The following is a 25,489-nucleotide window of genomic DNA, read 5'->3' as shown; positions in this document are numbered from 1 at the left end:
ATATATATTTCTCTGGTTTTATCTTGGATGAATGGTGGGCAATAAAAGCCTCATCCTCCTAGTCCTAGCTAGGAACACCTCTTTCAAAGCCCAACTACTGTTGTCAATTGCCATGGCCATTCGTAACCCACCTTCTTTATGCCCAAAATATATTTGATTAAAGCCAGAATATTTTTTATGTTTTACTTTTTAAATAATTATATAAAAAGACTTTCCTCCTGAGGTTAAATCTGCATTATACCGGAAATAATTCGGGTTTTATAAAATTTCAGGGATTTCTTAACAATTTTTTCCACCAAAAGGAAGGCAGTGCCATTTTCAGAATGTTGAGGTACCCACTGTAATTTAATGAAATCTTATAAGTGCTTAACTAATTCTTTTTTTATTCTTATATAAAAATGTGTGGATATTTTTGTAATTATGAATCATTTTAATGATTTTTTACTTTAATATATATTTGTTAATGAAAATTATGGAATACAACACAACACATATCTTAATAAAAATTTACATAAAATTTTATTTATAAAGAATTATTATATTGTTCATGTCAAACAATATAACAGTTGTCTGACACGAGCAATTGTGATAGGGCAAAAGTGAGCCTAGCTGCAAGTCTCACCCCTTTACTAACCAGCGTCTTAGGCAATATATTAGCACTTTCTATTTGTATATCATTAGTTGTTATGGAAGTATATTAGTTCATCCCTCGTGCGATGCACGAAAGTTCATATGTATATTGAATTTATTTAAAATTGACAACCTCATAATCATAAATTATATCTACAGGTTTCAAGAACTACACATTTTTCATAAACTAATAACTAATTTAGCATATGATAAATATAAATAACTTATACAAAATAATAAATAATATGACAATATATAATAAAATAGTAATATAAATAATAAAAATATTAAATATAATAAAATTTTCAAAAGAAATATGACAACATATGATAAATATAAATAGCCTATACAAAATATTAATTTTGTCAAAATAACTTAAATAATTTATTTAAAATAATTCAATTTTACCTAAAAAACTAATTCAACATAACCTACAAACTAATTATTTTTCAAAATTAAGTAATAACATAAACATATAAAATTTGTACTTTTTTTTGCATGGTTCTAAAACTAATTAAGGGTTTTAGAGTTTTGAATGATGGTTTTATTGAGAGAAAATGAGAGGTACATTATGGGAAATAAAATAAAAAATAAATTTATTTTTTTAAAAAAATTACTTAATAGTCGGTATTTGGCAGTATTACCTGATATTTCAAGATTTCTCCCGATTTAAAAAAAAAATCTCATTTTTATGTAATTTATTTTAATTAAAATTTTATATTAATATTTAAAAATTAATAATATAGATTAAATCTTGTTTTTTCATACACCAACATGCTTATACATTTTTCAAACACTATTCAATCATGAAAAAACCATTTATAGGTTCTAAGAACTACACGTTTTCCACATACCTAGAATTAATTAATGATCTATAAAAATTTTATTTTAGGTAGCAAAAAAATAAATAAAATATAATAAAATATCGAAATAGAAAATGAAAATGGGCGAAAAAAAAATTTGACGACTATTTTATTACAATATATATATAGATTAAGAAAAATGCTCGTTAACATATTCATATAAATAATTATCATAAGCATTTCAAAAATCCTTTTTGTATGATTAATATGAACATAAATATATAATGATAAATGTGATTTTAATCATTCTAGTTTTTATATTAGTGCATTTCAATTTAAATAGTTAAATTCCTTAACAAAATGCTAAAAAAGGACAAATTGAGTATTTCGGAGAAAGTGAGGAAGCTAAGTGTAATATTATATAAATTGGGTGAGATTTAGGTGATAGTTTAAATGCATTTTGTGTAATTCCAATAATGTTTAAACTCGGCCCGGTAAAGCCCATGGGCCCAAATTCTTTCCACCGGCCCTTTCAGTTTCGACCCAAATGGAAACTACAATGACCGGGGCTGATTACGTGCTGTAACCGTTTGGACTTCCACGTTGGATATCGATTGAACAGACAAACCCTTGGCGTCCAGAGAGAAGACGACGCGATTCGAAGTTCTTTTGAAGAATCTGCGCTAAAAGATCAGAAAGCCTAAGGCCGAAGACCTGAATCTTTGATTGATTGGTAATTTCCATGGCTGAGATCGAGAGCAATCGGGATTATTGCAGTAACGACCGTAGTAATGGAAAGAAAGAGGAGGAGACGATTGTCCAAATCTCCCTGAAAATCATCGGTCCTTCCCCTCCCTCTCGCCTCGCTGTCCCCTCTCGTGTCAGAGTACGCTCTCCCCCCCCCCCCTCCCTCTCCCGTTCTCTGTAGATATATGCAAGTATATATGTTTGTGCGCGGAAGCGCGCCAATACTCATGCTCTTGGCTAGGTTTTCCTATTTCTTTGCTAATTTCAAGACAATTGAATTTCCTTCCCTTAAGAGAGAAGAGCAAGTATTAGATGTATTTCTTTATGGTCTGTCTATCTTGTGACAATCTACTCTAGACAATAAAAAAGCAATTGATGTTCTCTTTTTTTCATGCATGCTATGATTCTAATATTCATTATCAGATGCATTATAGATTCTGACGAATTTTCTATTTTTCATCATTTAATCAAGAATGTCAACTTACTACATAGCCAAAGTGGTTGGGCTACTTTCCGTTTATTACCTCAAGTGGCAGATAAAATTACCAATAACAATCACCTTAGCCATATAAAAAAAAAAATTTATAACAGTTGCTTCTATTTTGTCAATATTTTCTTGTTAAATTGGCGCTCCCATGTATCCCATATGCATTGTTTACTGAAGTCAATTAAGTTGAGTGGCGCAGCATCGTTATTTTGGTATAGTTCATACATTTTGCAAACTATAGCTGCCCTGCAGCAGAACATTTTGCTTTGTAATGGTTTCCTTCCCAGAAAATGATATAGTTATCAAGTACTTGTTGATAGTAAAGACTAGGATTTTCAGTAGGCAGTGAACAAATATTTTCTCCTAAAACAATTAACTATTTAGGAATAGACTGATTTCTCATTACTTCAATTACCCTTATCAACATTATCCAAACTGGTTCAGGAACACTTATTTGACTCATCTTTCCAAACACATCTGCTTAGTGGAGTTGAGTAGTCAATTATTTTAGGCAATGATGTAAACTTGAGGAATTGCTGGAAGTTTAGTATTTCTTGAATTTGATGTCATCTGGAGGACTTGCCTGAAGTTTCATATTCCTTGGATATGAATTTACTGTCTTTTGTTTGGTTCTTTAAAAAAAAAAAAAAAAAGAAAGAGAGAAAAAAAAAAAAAAAAGAGTTTCCAGTCTTGAAAATGGATTGCACTACATGCACCTGAACTGAGAAAGGAAGAGATCTTTTTGTTGGTCAAATAGAGATTTGTTGAAGAAGTAAGCCACATGCACATAAATATGGTAATATACTTTCAAAATCAAATGATTTTCTTCAAGAAGTACCTGATTTTTGACCCGTGTAATTGCTCTAAGTCCTTGCACTCCAGACTCCTGATGCTGGTGAAGTGTTTCCACAGTGCCTCTCAAATTTGGGCTTTAGAATTAACCAGAGTCAAGAGCTCACCTGTGCGAAACTTAGTCTGAACAGCCTGACCTATGCAGAAAATGTGATATAGCTAATTAGGGTAGGCGTGTTGTAGCTCTGTTTTTAACCAATTTTTGCAATCGATTCGAGCTTGAGTTTGGTTTGTGATAAAAATGATCCTGTAGTAAAATGCCATGAACACTTCTATTGTTTTTATGATAATCAGGTGCAGGATTTGAGGAAGCTGATTGCTGGGAATGATCAATTACCCATTGAGAATTTGAAGCTTATTTTTCGGGGGAATGTGTTGCATGACAAGAAAAATGCTCTAGATGAATTCATACAACTCAATAATGGAGGTATAGACTTTATTTGATTAGCCTTATCATTTACTATTCTACAGTCCCTTCTCTGTATCTTATAAGGAAAGGCCATGTGCTGGCTCGTGGTTTAAGCATGTGACTTCCAGGTGGAATTGGACCACTTAGAACATCATTTCACTGTAGTTTCAAGGACAATGCATTAATACTATGTTGATTAGGTGAAGAATTTTCCTGGCATAACCAGTTCTAGGTTAGCTGGTTAAGCAAACTTGGAAAGGGGATAATAAGGGCCTGTCGCTGGTTAAGCAAACTTGGAAAGGGGATATCATAAGGGCCTGTCCAGTTGTAGAAAATGTTTCCTAATTTTTCAACTCCAATTTTCTATTGAATGATTGAATATCCAATTAGAAAATAGAAAACTTGATTTTCTAATTTTTCAACTTTATACAATGAATTGGAAAACATAAAAAAGATGTTTTCTAAATTTTCTGAAAATAAATTCTATTATTTTTTAAAAACAAAATCTTAAGAGTTTGTTTAGTTAAAAAAATGGAGTTGAAAACTGAAAAATGTTTTCCAAAACTGAACAGGCCCTAAACTTAGTTTTCCTAATGCAGTGCCTATTATAGTTTAAAAGAATCTGCCTGAATAACCCACCTGGGCTGGCATAGTGAATTGGTAATGCACTTGGGATGATCTTTAAACTCAGAGATATGTTGGTTCAAGCCATAGCTGATGCACTTCTTGCTTATTCCATACTGGTGATCTTCAAGAGGGTTTCTATTATGTTTACTTTGAAAGGGTCCAACATAGCTCTCTGTTACAGTGTTATAAGTCAGGCTGATGGCAACTTCAACCTAATTATCAAAGATAGGAAAAAATTCCCAACTTCAAGCAATATTCCAGAAAAATGACTGCACACATTGAGCACACAACTTGCTCCAGATTATACAATTAACTCCACAACTCTTATCCCCACCATGCCCACCCAACTCGTCAGGTGTGGACCTGTGATCTTCATCGTCATCCAAAAAAATATGTTTGAATAGTGTTTTAAAAAGTATGGAAAGTTCTAATTGGAGTTTGAAGATTTCATTGAACAATGTGATCATGTAAAACATCCTGCGTAATATACAATCACATAGTAAAGAAATACAAAGCTAGTCAAGCTATTTGTCAAATGCATTGCTGCAGGATTCCCATCACCCTGGACAAACTCTCCAGAGTGCATGATAATTTGAGTAAGACACTGCAACTTAGAAGAGGAAGAGATCAAAGGCATATATTCGGTACAAGAAATTGACACCAACCAGCAAGGCTACTTGTGTAGATTTGGATGGAGTGTTACAGAAGACAATCCTTACTCTATAGAGGTCATAGTGTACTGTAGCTATCAGCTCCTTGCTTGAGCCAATCCTTAAATTTTGAGAGGAAAAAACACTGTTGTCAATATCTGGGAATGTTGCCTGTTTCATTCCATTCAAAAAGATCCTTTTCTTTCTCTACCATCACTAGTCAAGACAAACTTCTTTTAATTATAATATATTTATTTTTTTAATTATTGTACATCAGTGATGTTCCTTTCAATTCAAGAATTTTTAATCGTAGTTTTCACCATTACATATATATTTATTTAATAAAAATACATCCCAGTTCAACAATGACACTTGAGCCTCTCTGCTTTTTGGTTCTTTACCCCGAGCTAGTTTTCTAAATAATGGTTACAGCAGAATGTAATATTTCGATATCTCATCTTGAAGAAGTGATCAACTAGTGATTGTACAATTAAAAACCATTTGGCTGACACAAATTCATTGTTCACTTCATATTGTCGAAGTTTAATTTCTGCTTCTAGTGATGATCATATTTCTTATCTAGTTGAGTTTGAATCCCAAAATTTGGGATAGGTCTTTTTGGTGTTTGGCTTTGACCTTTTGCATTTTTCTTGGTTTCATTTTTGTTGACTTTAATTGGTTCTTCTCTTACCTTTTAGATTCTCTGGTTGTTGCTGTCAAACCAAAGCCACCAGTTAAACACATCCGAGATGGTTTTGACGACGATGATGATGAAGATGATCTGGTTAGATTTGAGAACTGAGCAAATAGCTGCACTTGGCTGAATTTGCATTTTGTTCTAATTAGCTATCCAGGCACACTAAACTATTTCTTTCTTTCTCCTGCTTTCCTTAATTCCAGAAGTTTCAGCTTCCTCAGTTAAGTAGTGCATGGAAGAGGAAGCTATTCTCCTTCTTACGTGACAAATTGAAGTTGCCTGGTAAGCATAAGGTTGATACTGGTCATACTTCTTTTTCTTTTTTTATTCTCATTTATGAAAGGTTTTGTCTGACCAATGCTTCTGTTGATATAGATATGCTTCTGATGGCAATTTTCTCTCTGACTCTGAAGGCATGGACCATTATTGTTACATGGTTTATATTGGCACCTGTTGCCCATCAATGGGGTTTGGGACCTTTATATGTAAGTTCACTTCATTTTCTAGGTTCTTTTATTCTTACTAAGATATAGTAAATCATGTTTGTTCGTTTTGTGCTTGCACCATCTGCAATTAGATCGTACCACTTTTAGTCTCTTTTCTACATGAAACTCTTGTTTTGCCTTCTTTTGTAAGTAGGCAAATTTCTTTTAATTAAGATCTTGAATTCACAGTGTGTTGTTACTTAAGAGATGAATCTGTAGTTTAAGAACTCGTCTCCAACAACAGAATGACCTTAGGCTTGCTGTTGCTTAAAATCCAACAACTGTTTTCAGATTTGGGTTAAATGTGGCATTGGAAAAATAGTAGAGAACATTTTTTACAGCTTAAGTGAAGTTGGATATATGGTTTCCCTTTTGAACTTTATCTTCTCAAAGGATGGCTGTGCTTATATAATCAAGAGTAATGTTAATTGTAGGAAGTTACATGTAATAACCTTATGTACATTAAGTAGCATATGCAACAAAAAAATATGCTAGTTCTTCATTTGAACTTCTTGCTTAAGAATGGGCTTTCTGACACAATGCAACTGCATTCTAGGACTTATATTTTTGTATCAATATAAATTCAAATACAGCATAAGTTAATAGTTCAACCTAAATCTCATAATGAGATCCTAGACAAGCTTTATAGTTTATACCATTCATTGTGTTAAGTATTAACCTATTAGGACAGTATACTAATTCACATGTGGGTTCAATTCTAATATTTATCCTCTCTAGTTCAGGTAGGCTAGCTCTATTTTCTTTTTGAGAGTTAGGCAAACTTGATAAACATAAAAAATATTTACATAAAGATGTCAACTTACCTGTGTCATATCCTCCCCAAACTCAGCAATGTCAGGAGCTTATGTTATGTACTGGCCTACCATTTTCAACTAAACAATCTTTTTTCATACTCCCCTTTTTTTTTTGTTATTATTAACCACATCTCTGAACACCTATACCTGAAAGATGTAATATCCATTGAAGTAGAAGTGCCAAGGGAATACTTGGCAGCCATTCCCTGAAATTCCCTTTGATTTTACAAATTCAAAGGATTAAGTATTAAACACATGCTGACAAGCAGCTGATGTGTAGAAACTGAAATAGCTCCTTCTCATTGACTTCTTACCTTTAAGGTTTTTACCAAATCACCTTTTTGGAGTCTCAGAATAATTGCCTCACTTCTTGCTTGGCACTGTTATTTGCAGATACTTGCTACTGGCTTTGCTATCATTTTCCTTAATCTTGGACAGCGGCAGCATGGTGAAATGAGGTAGGTGTAACAATTGACTGATATAAAAGATGTTTAATATACTAGTTGCAATGAAAATAATGCATTCACCCATTCATTTTGTTATCCAGGTAATGCAGTTGATTTCTCAATTTCTTTTACAAGGGAAAAGAAAATAACTTGTCTGTGATCTGCATTACAAATAGAGTGCAGTTGATTTCTCAATTTCTTTTACAGGGGAAAAAAAAAATAACTTGACCATGATCTGCAATACAAATAGAGTGCTCTTTTCTTGAACAATTATCATAGGGAATAATTGAGCATTAGCTTACCTTTTCTTTATCCTGACTGTGTGCAGTGCATATTCCATCTTCAATGAGGATTTTCGAGAGCTCCCAGGGACCCTTAATGCTGATCGTCTTGACAGAGACATCAGAGCGGGCCAGTTTTGAGACTGTTAGGGCTACTCGTGGCATCTCCACGTGTATATGATGTATCTACAGATGGAACAGAATTTCCTTTTGGAGGTATTTGCAATGATATTTTCTCTTCAAGTTCTCTCAAAGTCCCCATTTGTACTCATGGTAGGTGATGAAAAAGGACTTGTTTGAAAGTGCAAAGCGAAACACCAAAATTTTGAGCTATGACAGGTTCTATCTGTAAAGGGGTTAGTCTGGAGAACAGACCCTAGCATGGGTTGTTTCTCTCTCTTTTTTTAAGCTAATTAGAGGTTGTTTCTTTTATCATTGAGTAAAACTTGTTTAAGAAAAGGAAAAACTTGACTCGGATGCTTTGGTGTACAAGAAATTATAGCAAACAAGCAACTCTGTATATAGCGTGTTTAATTTCAGGATTCTTGCTTTTGGAAAGTGACAAAAAAATCTTCTACGGTCCTCGTGTCTTTTACTCAAAAAGTGGTTGTATGGATGAGTTTACCCAAAATAGTTGATTTGAAAAACCGCAAGGAAAATCATAGTTTGAAACCTGGACTTCATGCAAGGAAAATCTATTGAACTCAATGCTTGTGATCTGGAAAAGTTACTGCCTTTCCTAAAATTGGATGCAGACCAATTTTGGTAAACAGGTTTCAAGAGTAAAGGCCTCCGTATTTTGCTTGGAAGTATGTGGCTTGGTATGCTATAGGCACTGGATTTGGTCATATACCCTTCTTGTTGGCAACTTTCTTGGAAATTCCCTCCAGAAAGTATAGATAAATGGATAGAGCAGTTGTGTCTGCTGGAAGGGTTGAAGCAACTCTCACTTCTCTTGGTAATTTCGAAAGGCTTGATTAAGAGGGCTAGAGGTTTTTATGGGATCCTTAATGTGTAGGTTGTTGATTTGGGACTGATTAATTAAGAGGGCTAGGTTGTTGATTCTAAACAACCTACTTGTGTAGGTTGTTTAGAATTGTGATTAATGAAGTAACCCAGGTCTTTACCTTTCCTTTTAATTCATATCTTATTACTGTTAATTCTTTTCCATTTTGTCGTGTGCTTTATCCAAGTAGAATTATGATACACGAAAACCAGGATTGACCCGGTGGTAGCTATTAGGCTTCAAACTTCTCTGGAAAATATATTTCTGTAGAGGTGGCCCATAATTGCAAAAAATGTAATAATAGTATCATTTTGGTGGCATTTATTTTATTTTGTCGGTACTAGAGAATTACGTACGAATGTGGTTTCCCATGAAAGCATTGTACAGCTTTGGACATTTTATACAGTTGTCACAGGTGAGGTGAGGCCCTGGCCACCCAACCTAAAAGTTTTGGTTAAGGAGCTTCTGGACTAAAATCTTATTGAATATAAAATTCAATTGCCTGGAGAGAAGGATAAAAGAAAACGACTTTCAAATTGTTGTAGAATATGCCCCCCCCCAAAAAAAAAAGAAAAAAAGAAAAAAAAGAGCAAGCAAACAGACAAATCTTTTAAATTTCAAATTAGAGCAAAGAAATCACAAGGGCCTGTTTAGGTATTATTTGGAAAAAACAGTAAAGAACAATGTTATCTGGGCCGACATAATCAGCGTGAATGGTTGGGTAGACTTACTTGGTAATATTTTTTACTTTTCAAGAGTTTGTTGACGAGACTGATTCTCATATATATATATATATGTGTGTGTGTGTGTGTGTGTGTGGGTCATTGTCAATGGTAGTAGAAGAAACACGGGCAAGTCCAAACTAAACCAAGCAGGCGTGACTGATGGCGGGTTAGGTAGAAAACCTCATTGGATCACTAAAATCATAGTTTGATTGATTTCCCTCTTTTCCTTTTTGAATATTCTGAACCTTATTCATTCATAATTCATTTATTAGTCCATCCTGACTTTGACTTTTTCTTTTTCTTTTTTTTTTTGTTTTTTCAATAAAAACCTAAACCATTTATTATTACTTTTACATGACATCATTATTCGCCTCTTTCTTTAATAAATATTTTCTTCTCAATATAGTGCTAATCAATATGTCACATGTCATTTGGCATCTAAATACTGCTATGTATTCTCATAATATTTTCCTTAAAATTATTGTTATATTGTTTTGGTCATCTTGTTCTATATACATATGAGAAATGAGACCATGTGGTTGCATAACCTGCCATCTAGGAAAGTTTCCACTTCATGATATATAGAGTATTATATTAGGATATTGTATAATTGCAACATTAATTAGTTATTGGTATATTACATTTATACGAGAGTGAGTATGCTCATACTTTATTTAATATATGTGTGAATATATTCATCATATGTTATAATATGATTCATGACTCTTATACATTACTTTCGTACATTAATTATTTTTCTATATCATGTCTCTATCTCTTTTTTAACTCTTATATCTTATGTTAATATATCTTATTTGTTTTGTATTCATATTTCCCCTGACAAAATGCCTTGTAGCCCTCGAAAATGAATTGAAACTTATCCCATTATTTCTTTTGTGTTCATTCTCTTTACATTTTCAAGTAGTTAGAATTGGACTATTGAAATACAAAAATTCTCTTTACTTTTGACCACATAGACCATGAACCCTGCATTGTAGTAGGGTGATCTTGACCACTTGTTAATTATAAATAAATTGAATATTCTTTTATCATCATGCAGAGGGAGGATTGATCAAAACTTGTTAGTATTTTTATTTACGCACCAGTGAATTTAATTAATTAATAATATTTAATTTTATTAATTATTTCATATGTTATTAAGGACAAATTAAAGATAGGGGGAAGACACGGGCTATAGCTAGTGCCAGCCTTAGTCCTCCCTCAAATCTGTCTTGTGAATTTAGCTTATTTGGGGAAGGTGGACTGACTCGGGCAATAGCTAGTGCCAACCTTCGCCCTTTCTTAGATCTGTCTCGTGAATTTAGCTTATTTATAGATATGAGAATGAGATAATTCCTAAAGTTGTTTTTATATTCGTTTATTACTAACTTATTAAATTAAAGTTAGAAGAGTTGCCTAATCATTTATTATTTACATGGTTTTTTAAATTATTTTTATGATTTGTAATGTTGTAATTTTCCTCTACAATATATATAAGTTGAAGGGCTATAATTTGTTAGGACTCTTAATAAGGATCTTAATATATTGGCTTTAATGTGTTCAAAGGGCAGCACAATCACAATGTAAAGAAAAAAAACCCGTATTACCCCTAAGAGTGAAAAAAATAAAATAAAAGTCTTTTGAGGAAAAAGTTTGAACAAAGAAAGACATTAATTCAACGAGGTCCGTCTCTCACGTTTTACGCGGGTGGGCCCCCCAAGAGTTTTGATTCCGTCACTGGTCGTTGACCTATGGATATTGCCAATTGCCCACCACCTTGCTTTTCTTTTCTCTTTAAATTAATTTTAATAATAAATGTTATTTAAATACAAAATTTTAACATTTTATGTGGTATTTAATATTAATTTTATTAGAAATCATCAGCAATTATATGTTATATTATTAAGGATAAATTACATTCTTATTTTTTAAATTTTACACTTCATAATAAAAGTATTTATTGTACTTTTTGTATGCTTTTAATTTTTATTATTATATTTCAATCAATTTTAATTTTTTGTTAACAAAAAATAACATAATATATATTAATTAATATAAATCTGAAAATAGTTAAATTTAAACTAAAAAATCATTCAAGTGATAAAAGAAATTAACAAAAAAAAAAAAAAATTACCGCAGCATGGACCGGGCTTGGGCTTGGGCTTGGGAGCGGGCCCATAGGGAAGGGCTTTTGGATTCGTGTCTACGCATACATGCGCACCCAAACAAGAAAAGTGACAAAGGCACGCCCCGCAGCGTCAGGACACACAGACAGAGGATCCCGCTTTCAACCTCCCGTTGACCAAATCAGGATGTTGGGGACTCGAAAATCATTTCCTTTTTTCCACAAGGCTAAATGTGTCAATTCAATTCTAATTAAAATCCATTTATTCAAACACCACTTAAATGGATATATATATATATAGTCGAGTTTAATTAACGATGCGACATTAAGTTGAAAAACAGGAAATGTGTCTACATCATTGATTAAACTGTTCAATTTTGGGTACTGTTCTCTTGAATTTTTGTCTCTTAAATTAAATAAATGAATACTATGAAAAATAGGCATTAGATATATATATATATATATTTTTTAATTTTCGTATTTACTTCGTCAACCCGCAACAAAAATATTATTATAAAAACAAAAGCAGTCGCTGCTGCAGTTACTTTCTTTATTTGCTGCTGCTCTCTCTCTCGCTCTCTCTCTCTCTGTACTGTCTCTAACTCTTTGCTCTTTGTGATGCTCGGAAGTTAGAATCAAATGTGATGGGAAGTGGTTTCTCACAGCTCTTCCCTTGCTTCAATCCGGCGGCGAACCGGCCGCCTCACGACCAGCCGCCGGACGTGATCTTCGCGGCCTCCGAGCCTCTCGACGAAGCCCTAGGCCACTCCTTCTGCTACGTCCGCTCCTCCAATCGCTTTCTCTCTCCCACCGCCTCCGATCGCTTCGTTTCCCCCACTCAATCGCTCCGCTTCTCTCCATCGCACGAACCGGCGCCCAAGCAGAGACCGGCCGGTTGCCCGGAGACCGGGTTCAAGTCCATCTCTGGTGCTTCAGTCAGCGCCAACACTTCGACTCCCAGAACGGTCCTCAACCTGGACAATATTTACGACGATGCCACTGAGTGTGTCGGCCTTGGCGGCGGTGGCGTCAAGGCGAGCATCGTGAACGGCTTCGAGAGCACGTCGTCGTTTTGCGCCTTGCCGCTCCAGCCGGTTCCCCGGGGCGAACCTTCCGGTGCGATGGAGGGGGCGTTCTTCATGTCAGGTCCGATCGGGCGTGGGGCCCTCTCCGGGCCGCTCGAACCGATCGGTGGTTCGGATGCTGGCCCGGTTCCCTTCTCGGCGCCACTCGGCGAGGTTTACGCGAAGAAGAGGAGGAAAGGCATTTCGGGGATTCGGAAAGCGATCGCCAGGAACTTCTTGGAGAAGAAGCGGCCGTGGGTGGTGCCTGTGAGGAACTTCGCCGGCCAGAAAGATGTCGCCTCCGCCGCCGACGGCGCTGATTTGGGGGCCAAGGGGGAAAGTAATGTCCAGTGGGCATTGTGCAAGGCAGGTGAGGATCGGGTGCACGTGGTTGTATCGGAGGAGCATGGGTGGTTGTTTGTTGGGATTTATGATGGGTTTAACGGCCCTGATGCGCCGGAATTCTTGATGGGTAATCTGTACAAAGCTGTTTACAGTGAGCTAGAGGGATTGTTTTGGGATTGTGAGGAAGCCCGTGCCCAAGAAGGTGTAAATGTAGCTTCGGAAAATGCAGTGATTGCAGAGAACAGTAACCAATTAATGGAAAAGATACGTGGGGTGGTTGGGGATTGTGGAGAAATTCAATCAAATGGAAAACAATTAGAAGCACAGTGCGACCAAGGATTTGCAAAAAAAGTGACATTCCAATCTGAACAGACTGAGACTAGGCGAAGGAGGCTATGGGAATTTCTTGCGGAAGATCACCCAGAATACGGCCTTGATCTTTCTGGTTCGGAAAGATTTGCATTTTCAGTAGATGATGCACTTTGTGTGGGCAATGCTGGCTCTGCTCTGAGTAGACGATCGCTATTGTTATCTAAGTTGAAACATGGGCTGATTAAGCATAAGGAGAGTACAAAATTGTTTCCGTGGAGACTTGGTTTGGAAGCCAAAGAGAAAACTGAAGCTGAGAATAAAGTTGAGGAGAGATCCAACAGAAGTGGTAGGAAGCGGAAGGTTGGGCCTGTTGATCATGAATCAGTTTTGCGGGCAATGTCACGGGCTCTTGAATTAACTGAGCTTGCATTTCTTGACATGACAGATAAGGTTCTTGATAGCAATCCAGAGCTTGCCTTGATGGGTTCATGTTTATTAGTTGTGCTGATGAGAGATGAGGATGTCTATGTAATGAATGTTGGTGATAGCAGGGCTATTGTGGCACAATATGAACTTGAAGAGACAAGTACTTGTACAGGGGGGGAGCATCTTGCTCACAATGGGTCAGCTGTGGAGGACATAATTGAGGAGTCCACATATATTGAAGAGAGGGTGACCAAGGAGGCAAATGAGTTCCCTACTCAAACTATGAAGTTAACTGCGTTGCAGTTGTCTACTGATCACAGCACAAGCATTGAAGAAGTGAGTGTTGAATTTGGTATATCCTGAACTCATTCAAAGTTATTAGTTTTATCCATGAGGAATTGGTTGGTTCTTAGGTACTGCTGTATCCTTTCAGTGAATTGATATTAATTTGATACAATTTATCTTCTTGAAGTGCCCATGGAATATGGTATTCATCTCAGTCAATATCTCTGGAAAAAAGGTCTAGTTCTAACTTTGCTTAGAAAATCTAGATTTTGGCAAGCAGACCCAGGAGTTTATGGGAGCTTCTGACTTCAAAAGCTTAGAATGCAACTCTAATCTGCTCAATGGCTTTGCTATTTTAACATAAATTAGGGATATCAAATTTTAACCAGTAAAACAATAGGAACATACCGCACTTCAAATTCACCTCCTCATTACATGGTGTGAGTTAGTGAAAGGAGGACAACCATCAGTATTGATTTAGCAATCTTCATTTACATTTGAGATCCTTCTATTTTCTACCTTTTTGCATATGATAAACAGCTAGGAGCTTCTGACAGGAACCAATCTAGTATTTTTTTCCCATTGAAAAAACATGTTAGCTTTGGGAACCTTAGGAAAGATAATTCTGTTTCTTTGGTGGTGCTCTTACAATTTGGGATAGAGGAGAGGAGCTGTCATTTGTGACCTGTTGTTGTGGGAAAATTCTACAAATCCTCAACAACTCTCAATTCAGTATGCCTTCTATTGTTTTCCTTGTCTATTGACTGTATAGTTCAGATCTCTTAGTATTTGAAGCATCGTAGTTATGACATTTGTTGTGAACAATTGCATCTTAATGCTGATATGGTGAGGTTATTGCAGGATCTGCACATGGCTAGATTCTTATTCTCTGCCATCCCGTTACCTTAGTTTCTTCAATAGTTTTTTCCCATTTGTGCTGCATTCCCCGTGGAATTGTTTCCATTACATACTCAGCTTTTAGTTTCTTGTTTATCCACTGTCTCACTAAATTGATCTTATGACAGCTGTACAAAATACTTGATGCCAACCCACTGATGTAGGACATATCTGATACTATGAAAATACCTACTGATTGGAGACTTATTTATGGTTAGAAATCTATGGAAAGTTGTTGACAAGGCTAGGGTTTAGATATGTAATAGATTGGTGCAATTGGGAGGCAAAATGAGTCTGAAAAGATGAATTTGAGGGGCAGAAAACAGGTTTGGAAATAGGGTTACTAAAATAATATTCTAAAATTGAAGATTAGGAAAGAGAGGGAGAAATGGCTTCCAGGTATCACTCTAGAATTAGAATTACATCACACAATTCAAAGAAAGCTTAACATGCTCAGATAAAACTGTAGATAATTGTTCCATTTCACTACTAAAATAGAGAGATCATAATGGTATTTATAGAGCCCTACTAACCCTATTCCTACTAGGGTTAGGAAAATCCTTTTTCTATCAGGAAAACTAAATAAAAAACTGAAACTACTTATAATAAGATTAGGAAAAGACCATAAATAAAACGTAAGCACAAAATTGGAGTTACCAAAAGACCCTAGGAGCAATGTGTAGAATGACAAAAATACCCAATGCATAAAACATCAAAACTAAACCTAATAAAGCTTCTAGGAGGGTCATTTTCCATCTAAAACATCTCATATCAATGTTTTGGCCTTGGAACCAGTTTTAGGACACCTCTTATATTATTAGTCTTTACAGGTTGCTGCCAATGTCCTCCATCACCAACCTAGGTATGCCTAAAAATTGTGGTCAGAGTTCTTCTAACAGATCATGCTGTTTTCAGACAAGTTTATTATGAAACCTTAAATGGTCCTACATGGATCCTATTCTTCCTTGTAATAGTTAAGTAGATTTGGAGTAAAGATAGTCCCCTTGATAGTGCTACTGAACTCGCTAAGCTTTTGTTCACTTGGAACTTGGAAGCAATAAAATTATTCATGGCTTTAGTTTGCCTCTTTAGTGGCTTCTTACCTCCTTTCCTTAGCGTTATTACTAGTATTGATCCCATCTGTTTCTGTCATTTTTCTAATGCAAGGGATGGGTATGATTTGAGGAAACTAGTATTGATCCCATCTGTTTCTGTCATTTTGCTAATGCAAGGGATGGGTATGATTTGAGGAAACTTCCTAGTAAACTTCCATTAATTGCAGAATGCTTTCCTTGATATTGAATGTCTCCTTAATGGATGTTGTGTAGGTAGGTTGAACTATTGCTGAGATTATTTCCACTGCTTGATTTGGTGCTAAATTTGACACGGATCATTGGTCCTTTGGTTGAAGCTTCAGGATTTCTAGTAAATTCCTTCTCCTCCTTGAGATACTTTCTAGGCTCCAAGTTTTACTTTGGATCAAATGTGAGAAAAGTTTTCGAAACATAGAGGTTGAGAAGCTTTTGTATCATGTATATGTAGTATGTAACCTTTCTCCTCTTGCCTTTTGGTTTTTTGTACCATTGGGTGAAGCTCACTATAGATCTTTAAGGTAACAACTGCTATTGAGGCAGGTGGATCCTATGGGTGGAACAAACCTGCTAATATGCTCAATGTCCAGCTGTGTTTTTTCTATTTTTTAGAGTTTTCCTTTTGTTTTTTCTTGGAGCTCTACTGAAATACTAAAAAAAAGAGGCAGGTCCTCTTAAATAAACTATTTCTAATATTTTTCTTTCTTGAATTTATTTATGTTGACTCACTTTTGAATTAGGTCACATGTTTTGACAAGAATTTAGTCTTCCTGCTGAAAGCTGCAATGTTATAGTGACCACATTTTACTTTACATAACAATATGCATTTGTCATATCAGGATGGCCAATTTTGAGGCCAACCTCTTAACCAAGAGGGTAACTTTATAGCATATGTCAAGCTTTTCTGCATTACGAACTTACTTTGATATTTATATGAAAAACAAAATCTGAACTTTGTTTTGTTGTTGTCTTTCTACTTTTAAGAGAACATCTTTCAGTTAGATGATTGTCTGTTATCATCTATATGCATGCCACTATGCCATTTAAGTTGAATGCTCTAATCTTATCCAATCTCTTCCTGAGAATGCACACCTTTTTGCCCGTGTATTTCTTAACGGCATTGCATTCCATGTTTAATCCTCTGTAGTAATTGTGGTACATCATTCCACATTCTCAATGTGAAGCTTTATTCAACAGCCCCATTGATGATATTACATATTTTTCTTGAAAAAATTTGTGTTAAATGTTTTACACCCATATTTAACTCTTTGGACATGCTAGAGGTACTTTGGAAGTTGGGATTGGAACTCTGTGGTTTGGGATGGGCATCCTTCTGATAACCCTATCTAATATATAAATGACCTAATCCAATGGTCTGAGCCCATGATGAGGTAAGTTGGGAACACAAGATGAATAAGTTCACTTTTGAGTTTGTAAATAAGATTTAAACCAATCCAAAGAACTAGGGTCTGTCTGTCCAAGTCTCAGAAATCAAATACCAACACCTCAATGTGGACTGCCACTTACTTGACCAGCTTAACATTTAGCCTGTTTGCCATGCGTGGTCCACTAGCCTTGCTAGAAACTCTGTTCTCATAATTGCTTTTATAAAAGATGGAGGTCATCTCATACCTTTTCTCAAGCAATGTGGAACTGTGCTCTGATCTACATGGAGTGCCTAAAGCTATAATGGTTACTCACTGAGTTCCACATCAATTAGACATCATATTTTTATATATGAAACTTGGGAATGATTGAAAAATGATTTATACAAACCTTGGGCTGGGTCTGGAGTGTCGAAACTGAATGCCATCACTGACTGTACCCGAATTTGGAGCATCCCATTCTTGTTTCAATGAGGCTGTAGCAAGGCATTGCAGAATTGGGAAAAATTAGCATAGCTAGCTGGAAAGTTCTTGTTTGATGTTTTCCTTGTTTCTTAGTTCATGTTTTTTTGTTTTGTTGATTATGATATTTCATTTTAGTTAGCTTTTCTATTGTATTCTTGGAGCAGCATAGCTGGGATTTTCTAAGAAATCACTCTTCACATTAATTAATGCAGGAAATTACAAGAATCAAGAAAGAACACCCAGATGACAGTCAGTGTATTGTCAACGATAGAGTAAAAGGTCGTCTTAAAGTTACCCGTGCATTTGGAGCTGGCTTTCTGAAACAGGTTTGTTAATGATTTATGTCACTGTTACATGTCAATGACTTCCTGCTATGACAACAAAGGTTCAACACCACCCCCCACCCCCTCAAAAAAAAAAAAAAACCCACCCACCACCAACAAAAAAAGAGAAAAGAAAGAGAGAGATAGAAATGGAAAGCAGAAAACAATTTGAGCACAATTTTCTAAAGAAATTGCCCAATATTCTCTAATTCAGAAAGTCTTCTTTCACTTTGATGGAATAAACCCCTTTTTCCTTTCAATTGATGTTTTCATTTTTTGATAATATAGTTAAAATCAAAACAAAAGTAATTTGCTTGGTTACCTCCCTTCCTTGCGTCATTGGGATGGTGTACAGTGTTGGTAATCACTCCTCTTATGTATGCCTACCAAGCCAATGATTAGATCCTATGACTGCTTCTATGCAAACCTCTTGACCATCACTGCACTCCTGCGTAATAAGTTGATGATATTCCTTGAAATATTCAGATGCTAATATGCATAGCAAGATTGCTAATTTGCAGTTTATTTGCTTTCCTATTTTTGGAGTCAAACTGCGTTGAACAGGGACTTGTGAATGTACATGTTTAATGCTACTTTTACATTGCAAAGTAAAGAACTGATATCCAAGTAAGAGATGTAAAACAGTTACGATGCCCTTTTAATGAAAATTATGAGTGTTAATGAGTTCCTTTTATAAAGACTTGACAGGCAGAAGAAAAAGGAGTGTTCTAGAGCCTGAGAAATATGCATTCGTGCATTTTATTTAAATTCTGCTAGAAAAAAAAGTACATATGGATTTATTGTCATGTGCGAGGCATTACCTGTATAATTATAGATTCCTAGCTATAAAACATATGGTTGCCATATGTATCACGCATGTCTCGTTGCCAACTTAAATTGTCCGTCTCCCAAACGCCTTAAAAGGTGAACCCAGTGTACAAGGTTCCCACATTGTGAGCTTCGGGAAGGTCAATCATATGCAGCCTTACCCTTACTTAGAGAAGAGACTGTTTCCTGACTTGAACTTGCCACCTCCAGGTCACAATGAAGCAACCTTACTGTTGCGCCGAGGCCCTTCTCTCTCTCAAATGTGTTACGATGGTGAATTTTTTGGGTGTCTTTGAATTTTGAAAATTTGAGGCATGATTGTTAACCATCTGACAGAGATGCTTTTTCTTGAATATTGAGCACCATAGAGATATCCTCTAATGTCTGACTTTGACAGTATCCTTTTCCCCTAAGAAGGGTCAAAATGACTGCTCCATAATGCTGAGGAGAACTTAACTTTTAGTATCAAATGAAGTTCGCTGTAATCATCAAGTTGGTATGTTGCTTATATTCTAAAATGCAATATAAATGTCTTGCATAAGTCAAGTTCACAATTTCAAATATGTTTATGAGGATATCCACATCATTTCATCTAGAAAATGGCAATTAATTGATGTTCTTGACATGTATTTGGTGCAGCCCAAGTTGAATGATGCATTATTGGAAATGTTCCGCAATGAGTACATTGGAACTGCGCCATACTTATCCTGTTCTCCATCTCTTTGTCACCACCAGCTCTGTCCAAGAGATCAATTTTTAGTGTTGTCATCTGATGGATTATATCAGTACTTGAGTAATCAGGAAGTGGTCTCTCATGTTGAGAGTTTTATGGAGAGGTTTCCAGATGGAGACCCTGCACAGTACCTAATAGAGGAACTTCTTCTGCGTGCAGCCAAGAAAGCTGGTAATTTCTTAACCTCATTCCATGTCTGTCTTGCATTATTGATCATTTTTCTGGCATGCCTTCCAAACTAGCTAGGTCATATCCGAAAGAGGCATACACATTTCGCACCTAGAATTGGTAACTGCAAAATTTGTAGGATCTAAATGATGCTGATCTTGGTTAAGCATATCTAATCAAATAACTTACACACTTTTGTTATCCAGCTGTATGCTTATTAGTTGCATGGTGGTTCTAGAGTCTTTCTTCAGACATGCCATATGTTCTATCAGTTTGTTAAGCATCAGTGTTACAGTATTCTTTACTCTCTTTTTTTAATGGTCTTTTGTTTGGATTTTTGAGAGATTTTCCTTCTTTTTGCTCAATTTCTCATGGTTTCTTGTTTTGAACTTCTTTGGGTATGTCTGTTCTCAATGCGTGAAGCTCCCCACTTTGCAAGGATCATATTTGCCTGCAGCATTCCCCCTGCCTTCTCTAGATATGTTTGTATATGATAAAAATGCATGGGACAGATGCAGGATACATCATTTACATGACTTGATAGATTTTCAGCCTACAAGAGGGACATGTGTGTGAGACTACCGATGCATTATTATAATGACATGCATGTGGTAGTTTTGTATTCCTGATAGAACAAAGGCATCTAGCTTAATTCCTGGTCTGATGGCCTCTTTAACTCCTGCATATTGGTTAAAGGGGATGGAAAGTTGGGGACAAGGAAGACACCTCCTAAAGGGTCATGGTTTGCCTAAATGATACACAAGGCTAGGATCTCCCACAAGCTGTTCAGTGTTTGTACTATGAGAGTTCTGGGCAAGTTTGTTAAAATCGTAAAATCGTAAGAAGGTCTTTGACATGTAAAATCGTAAAATCGAGTGCAATTCAACTTCAAAATCGTAAGGGTTTTTGGTGCAAAAAATCATAAAATTGGGAATTTAACAACCATGGTTTTGGGATCTCTGTAGCTTAGTGGCTTAAGAGACCAGTTCTCCTTGGCACTATCACCCGAATGGGTGCTAACTGTCACTGAAAAGGCAAGTTAGACTTGAAGAGGGATGTTTCACCATTATCCAGACAATTTGGAATCTATTTTAATCCATTTAGCCATGGATGTTAAAGGCGCGTCTAGGTGCCAATTCGGTGCCTTGACTGGGCCGAGGCGATGCGTTTTCCGAGAGGCCCTTGCCTTGCACGACGAGGTGTTGGGGGGCTAGGCGCGCCTCATGAAACCTAGGTTTTATTTAAAACCTGGGCAGCCCAAGTTTTAAATAAAACCTTCAAGCCAGCCGTCGAAAACACTCCCATCTTCCTCCCGAGTCGCCGACGTCACTCCCATCTTCTCCCTCTCCTTCCAACCTTCAAGCCAGTTGCCAGAAACACCTTGGGAGCCGCCGGAAACACCCTCCTCAAGCTGTCCAGTAGCCGGAAACTCCCATCTTCTCCAGCGCCAGTTGCCGATCGGCCCGATCTTCCTCTCCTTGTTGTTGTCAAGCCACACCCGCCTCCTCTCTTCCTCTCCTCTCGTCTCTTCTCCTCTGCTCACGCTCTTCTCCTCTCTTCCTCTCATCTGCTCGCAGCTCACGCTCTTCTCCTCTCTTCTTCTCCTTTCTTCCTCTCCTCTCTTCTCCTCTGCTCGCAGCTCACGGCTTACGCTCTTCTCCTCTCTTCTCCTCTGCTCTTCAAGCTGTCAAGCAGCCCACTGCCCACTGAAACCAGCTGCCATTCTCAATTCCAGCCTCCCCTCTTCTCTGCTCCAGCCTGCTCTCATGAGTTCTTTACTTGTTGTATTTGATTATTTCTTGCCTACTTGCTTAATTTCTCTTGCTGGTTGCTGCTCTCTTTATACAGTTGCTTTTTTCTTCTTGTTGTTTTTAGTTTAGAATTTGCATGATGAATGAATCAACTTTGATGTTGTTAGTTTAGAATTTGAGGATGATGAATCATGAATGATATGCATGTGTTATTATTGATAATTTGATTTTTTTTTATGATTTTACAAGATTTTGAGTTTTTTTTCTAAAAGGTGTGCCTCGCTTCGCAAAGGCGCGCCTCGCCTCGTGCTCCTTGCGCCTCAGGCTCCAGGACCCTTTGCGCCTTGATGCGTCTATCGCCTTTCAGAACTCTGCATTTAGCAATGGATTTATAAAGTGAGTGCTTAATTTCTGGATAGTTAGCATCATCTGGGTTCTATTTTATCCTGGTTAAGATCCTGATACCCCTTGACAGACCAAATTTAGGACTAATGTCACTATTTGTGTTTTTTTCCTTGGGGGGTGGAGTTAAGCACCAATTTGGATCTTGCATCTTTATGTGAGGTTTTCTCTTCCTCTACTCCTCCCATTTCTCTCTTTCTCCAGTCAGGTTGTTTTGTCTTTCATGTGGTCATCAATCACCTTATTCCTGTTAGAGCCATCAATTACAATGTCTTACAACTGTTTTTCATTTGGAAGGAAACCAGACCCCTGACCATGATTGTTGTGAGCTTTTGGTATTGAAGAAGCTATATACAAAACAAATGTGTCCTTTAGTGCAATTCCAAGAGTAATGGTCTGCCCTTCTGAGGATGAGATGATGATTCAAGCTGATAGGAAAAGGAGAGGTGGGGTAGATTAATAATTGTTTAGTAACTTAGTTGGAAACCAAATTCTGGGTTACTTTTTATTAAGGATGGACAAAAGCATGTTGTTCTTCCATAAGAGATGGCGAATGCTCATAGGAGGAGGTATAATCATATGGGGAGATTGGTGGTGACAGGAGAAGATGTGTTAAGGGAGGACTTAATTTCAAATGGTATAATTTAGTATTATAGTAGATTGTATATGAAAGAGGAAGAATTTGGACTGGTTCTACTGGGTCTTAATTTTAAGTTTATTTTGGGAGTATAGAAAGGACTGACTAGACGGGCCTTGTCTAGGGGATACTTGAAGCAATAAAAAGATGCATTGATGAGAAAATTTCTGGCTGGGCCTTTTAAGGCAAGTAAGAGGGAAGGATTGGCTTTGGTTTCTCATTACTCTTTTCAGAGGACACATTGATTTCTGTGAAGGTCTAGCAAAAGGTGAGATTATTCCTCTGGGGGTTATGTAGGGACAGCAACTCTGGCTAGGAGTCTAGAGTGCAAGATTGGGACTTTCACTTACCTATGGCACTCCCCCTTGGATCCACGTTTAAATCTAAATGGGGTTGGATGGCATTATTGAGAAATGAGGGGAGACTGGCCTTGTGAAAGAGACTATCTTTTGAGACAAATTGGCTTACCCTTATGAAGAACACCCTGTCTGGTATCCCACGTACATTTATGATCCTCATATATGTGGCTAGTTGTATAGAGAAACTGCAGTTAGTAGATCAGAGAAGCTGTGGAGAGACTTTTAATGGGGCTTTATAGGGGACAAGCCAATTACGTTAACTGGAGAAAGATATGCACACTTGTAACTGGAGAGGGCCTTTGTATTAGGTAGCTTGGTTCGTTCAACAGGGCCTGAATCAGTACATGTCTCTGGAGATTTGGAAGTGAACCCAATAGGCAGTAGAGAAAAGTTGTTGGCTTAGGAAGTATTGTAATTGGGGATTGGTCTATCTACTTGTGTGGGAGGGATCTAGGATCTATAATTGGTTAGCATTAGTGATCAAGATATTTCTGTCAATGATTTTTACATCAAACTCCAGAAGGCATAGTTTACTCATAGCAATTTAGGCACAACCTCCCAGACTAGGAACTTGAATCCATGATTGTTTTTTCCCCTTTTGGATTGGTTCAGGGTCAACATCTTTTTGGGGAGGGTGAGAGTTCGGTATGGCATCCATCAAAAGGAGGGATCTTTACCAGAGGGATCTTTGTAAGTAGGTATTCCTTGGAAGGCTCTGTGGAGATAGGAGTACTGCTTGGGTTACCCTTCTTTATTTGTACTACATCACTTGGTTATATGCCTACTATGGATAACTAGAGGAGAAAAAGACAATTTATAGCAGATAGGAGTTTTTCATTCGAGAAGGAATAGGGAATCAGTTCATATTCTCTGGCATTGCTATGTGGCATGTCAATCCTGGAGAACAAACCTTCACTTAACCAAATATAATAATTGGCTTAGCACATGTCAGATTAAACCTGATGAACTTCCTCGTGATGAAAATGAGGATATTTTTTGGTAGCAAAACTGAGTTCAAATGTTATCTGTACATTGTATGTGAATAGAAGTTGTACTATGGCATGTACTGTTATTCTCTTTGAATCAGGACTCTCGAGGTTTGAGTTACTTGCATTTCTGGTTACCCAATAATGTGTTTGTCCCAAGGAGCCTGAATTCATTTTGTACTCAACTGTATCATCTTTTCATGGCTAGTCTTGTCGAAGTTGCTTGAATCATGTATTAATTTGGGCTAAGCTGTATTTCATCTCCTTTGCTGTTACTGAACCATTATCCATAGTATTACAACACCTGCAGAACACTTCAACCGTCTCATGGGTGATGCCTTAATTGCCTGTCGACTGTCAGGCATACCAAACAATTCAGTTAGCTCTTGCTTATGTCATAGTATGGTCATTCTTGCACAAAACCTGCTCAGAGAAACTTAAAACTGTTTCTTGAACTTGGCTTGCCTTTTGAGGGGTTGATGCATTTACATACTGTTCCTAGTTTGTAAAAACAGTCTACCCGTTTGTGACTTATTGGATGTTGTATACAGGAATGGAATTCCATGAATTGCTGGACATCCCGCAGGGTGATCGTAGAAAATATCACGACGATGTAACTGTGATGGTGATATCACTTGAAGGAAGAATTTGGAAGTCATCAGGAAAATACCTTTGAGACCTTCACGAAATATCTCAACTGGCGATAGGTTCTTTGTACAAGTCAAGGTGCAGCTTTGATCTTAAGCTGTGGCGTTCTGCCAACCGTTAAGAAGTCTCAAATCCGACCCTCTTTTCCGGGTCCACATCGCGCCATAACCATACAATGAAAGGCGGGAACCTAGTGATGATGGAGAAGGCCAATGTTGAATATTCATCAACATTCAATGATCATGCCAAGATATATAGGTTCAGGTCCCAAAAATAGGAATTTTGTAGGTGGAATTGATGGGAACTTCTGTAGCTAAAGAGAACCCTTGTTTCCTTCTTTCTCTCTTGCCTTCTCTTTTTTAAGATTTTGCACAGATGGAGGGGGTTCTTCTCATTTATTTCTCTTTTCTTATTTATAGTGAAAAGATGTGCATGTAATTTGGGGGCTAGATATCCTTACAGAATTTGGGCATTTTCCCTTGTCCAACGAGATCATTATCTGTAACCTTGCTGTAACGTTGTTGGTGAATTCTCACCAATGCAGTTTACAAGAGTAGGATTATTCTTATTGCATCCATGCCTATGAACCATTGCTGACA

At 36.8% G+C, this 25,489-nt stretch overlaps 2 protein-coding genes across 7 annotated transcripts; both read left to right on the top strand.

Annotated features, from left to right (window-relative positions):
* The first annotated feature begins 2,002 nt into the window (after positions 1-2,002).
* Positions 2,003-8,487, top strand: LOC127786891 (uncharacterized). Its single transcript, XM_052314607.1, has 7 exons — positions 2,003-2,319; positions 3,814-3,946; positions 5,904-5,989; positions 6,106-6,184; positions 6,278-6,387; positions 7,596-7,660; positions 7,977-8,487. Exons 1-7 carry the CDS (start codon positions 2,176-2,178, stop codon positions 8,068-8,070), a joined length of 711 nt encoding a protein of 236 aa, XP_052170567.1. The 5' UTR covers positions 2,003-2,175; the 3' UTR covers positions 8,071-8,487.
* Positions 8,488-12,349: 3,862 nt separating this feature from the next.
* Positions 12,350-25,467, top strand: LOC127786472 (protein phosphatase 2C 29-like). Of its 6 annotated transcripts, XM_052313890.1 has the most exons (5): positions 12,350-14,268; positions 18,268-18,381; positions 19,846-20,110; positions 22,131-22,254; positions 24,794-25,467. In XM_052313890.1, the coding sequence occupies exons 1-5, from the start codon at positions 12,430-12,432 to the stop codon at positions 24,807-24,809; spliced, it is 2,358 nt and encodes a 785-aa protein (XP_052169850.1). In that variant the 5' UTR covers positions 12,350-12,429; the 3' UTR covers positions 24,810-25,467. The 6 variants fall into 6 exon arrangements, 2 of the variants coding, with proteins under 2 accessions (XP_052169850.1, XP_052169851.1); XR_008019978.1 differs by lacking the exons at positions 22,131-22,254; positions 24,794-25,467 and adding an exon at positions 19,604-19,702 and having other exon boundaries at positions 19,846-19,987; XR_008019981.1 differs by lacking the exons at positions 22,131-22,254; positions 24,794-25,467 and adding an exon at positions 16,443-16,539 and having other exon boundaries at positions 12,350-14,284; positions 19,846-19,861.
* Positions 25,468-25,489: the final 22 nt, after the last annotated feature.

This window comes from Diospyros lotus, chromosome 12, assembly GCF_014633365.1.
Source record: "Diospyros lotus cultivar Yz01 chromosome 12, ASM1463336v1, whole genome shotgun sequence".
Lineage (NCBI taxonomy): Eukaryota > Viridiplantae > Streptophyta > Magnoliopsida > Ericales > Ebenaceae > Diospyros > Diospyros lotus.
Note: the sequence above shows the minus strand (reverse complement) of the source record. Positions and strands in the feature narration are given on the sequence as shown.

What these genes read in the sequence shown, in the direction of transcription:
- LOC127786891 (XM_052314607.1), top strand. Translation starts at nt 2,176, where the DNA reads ATGGCTGAGATCGAGAGCAATCGGGATTATTGCAGTAACGACCGTAGT. An exon ending in CATACAACTCAATAATGGAG is followed by an intron (nt 3,947 to 5,903) that starts GTATAGACTTTA and finishes CTTACCTTTTAG; the next exon opens with ATTCTCTGGTTGTTGCTGTC. An exon ending in TGACAAATTGAAGTTGCCTG is followed by an intron (nt 6,185 to 6,277) that starts GTAAGCATAAGG and finishes CTGTTGATATAG; the next exon opens with ATATGCTTCTGATGGCAATT.
- LOC127786472 (XM_052313890.1), top strand. Translation starts at nt 12,430, where the DNA reads ATGGGAAGTGGTTTCTCACAGCTCTTCCCTTGCTTCAATCCGGCGGCG. An exon ending in ACAGCACAAGCATTGAAGAA is followed by an intron (nt 14,269 to 18,267) that starts GTGAGTGTTGAA and finishes TAATTAATGCAG; the next exon opens with GAAATTACAAGAATCAAGAA. An exon ending in GCGTGCAGCCAAGAAAGCTG is followed by an intron (nt 20,111 to 22,130) that starts GTAATTTCTTAA and finishes TTTTTCTAAAAG; the next exon opens with GTGTGCCTCGCTTCGCAAAG.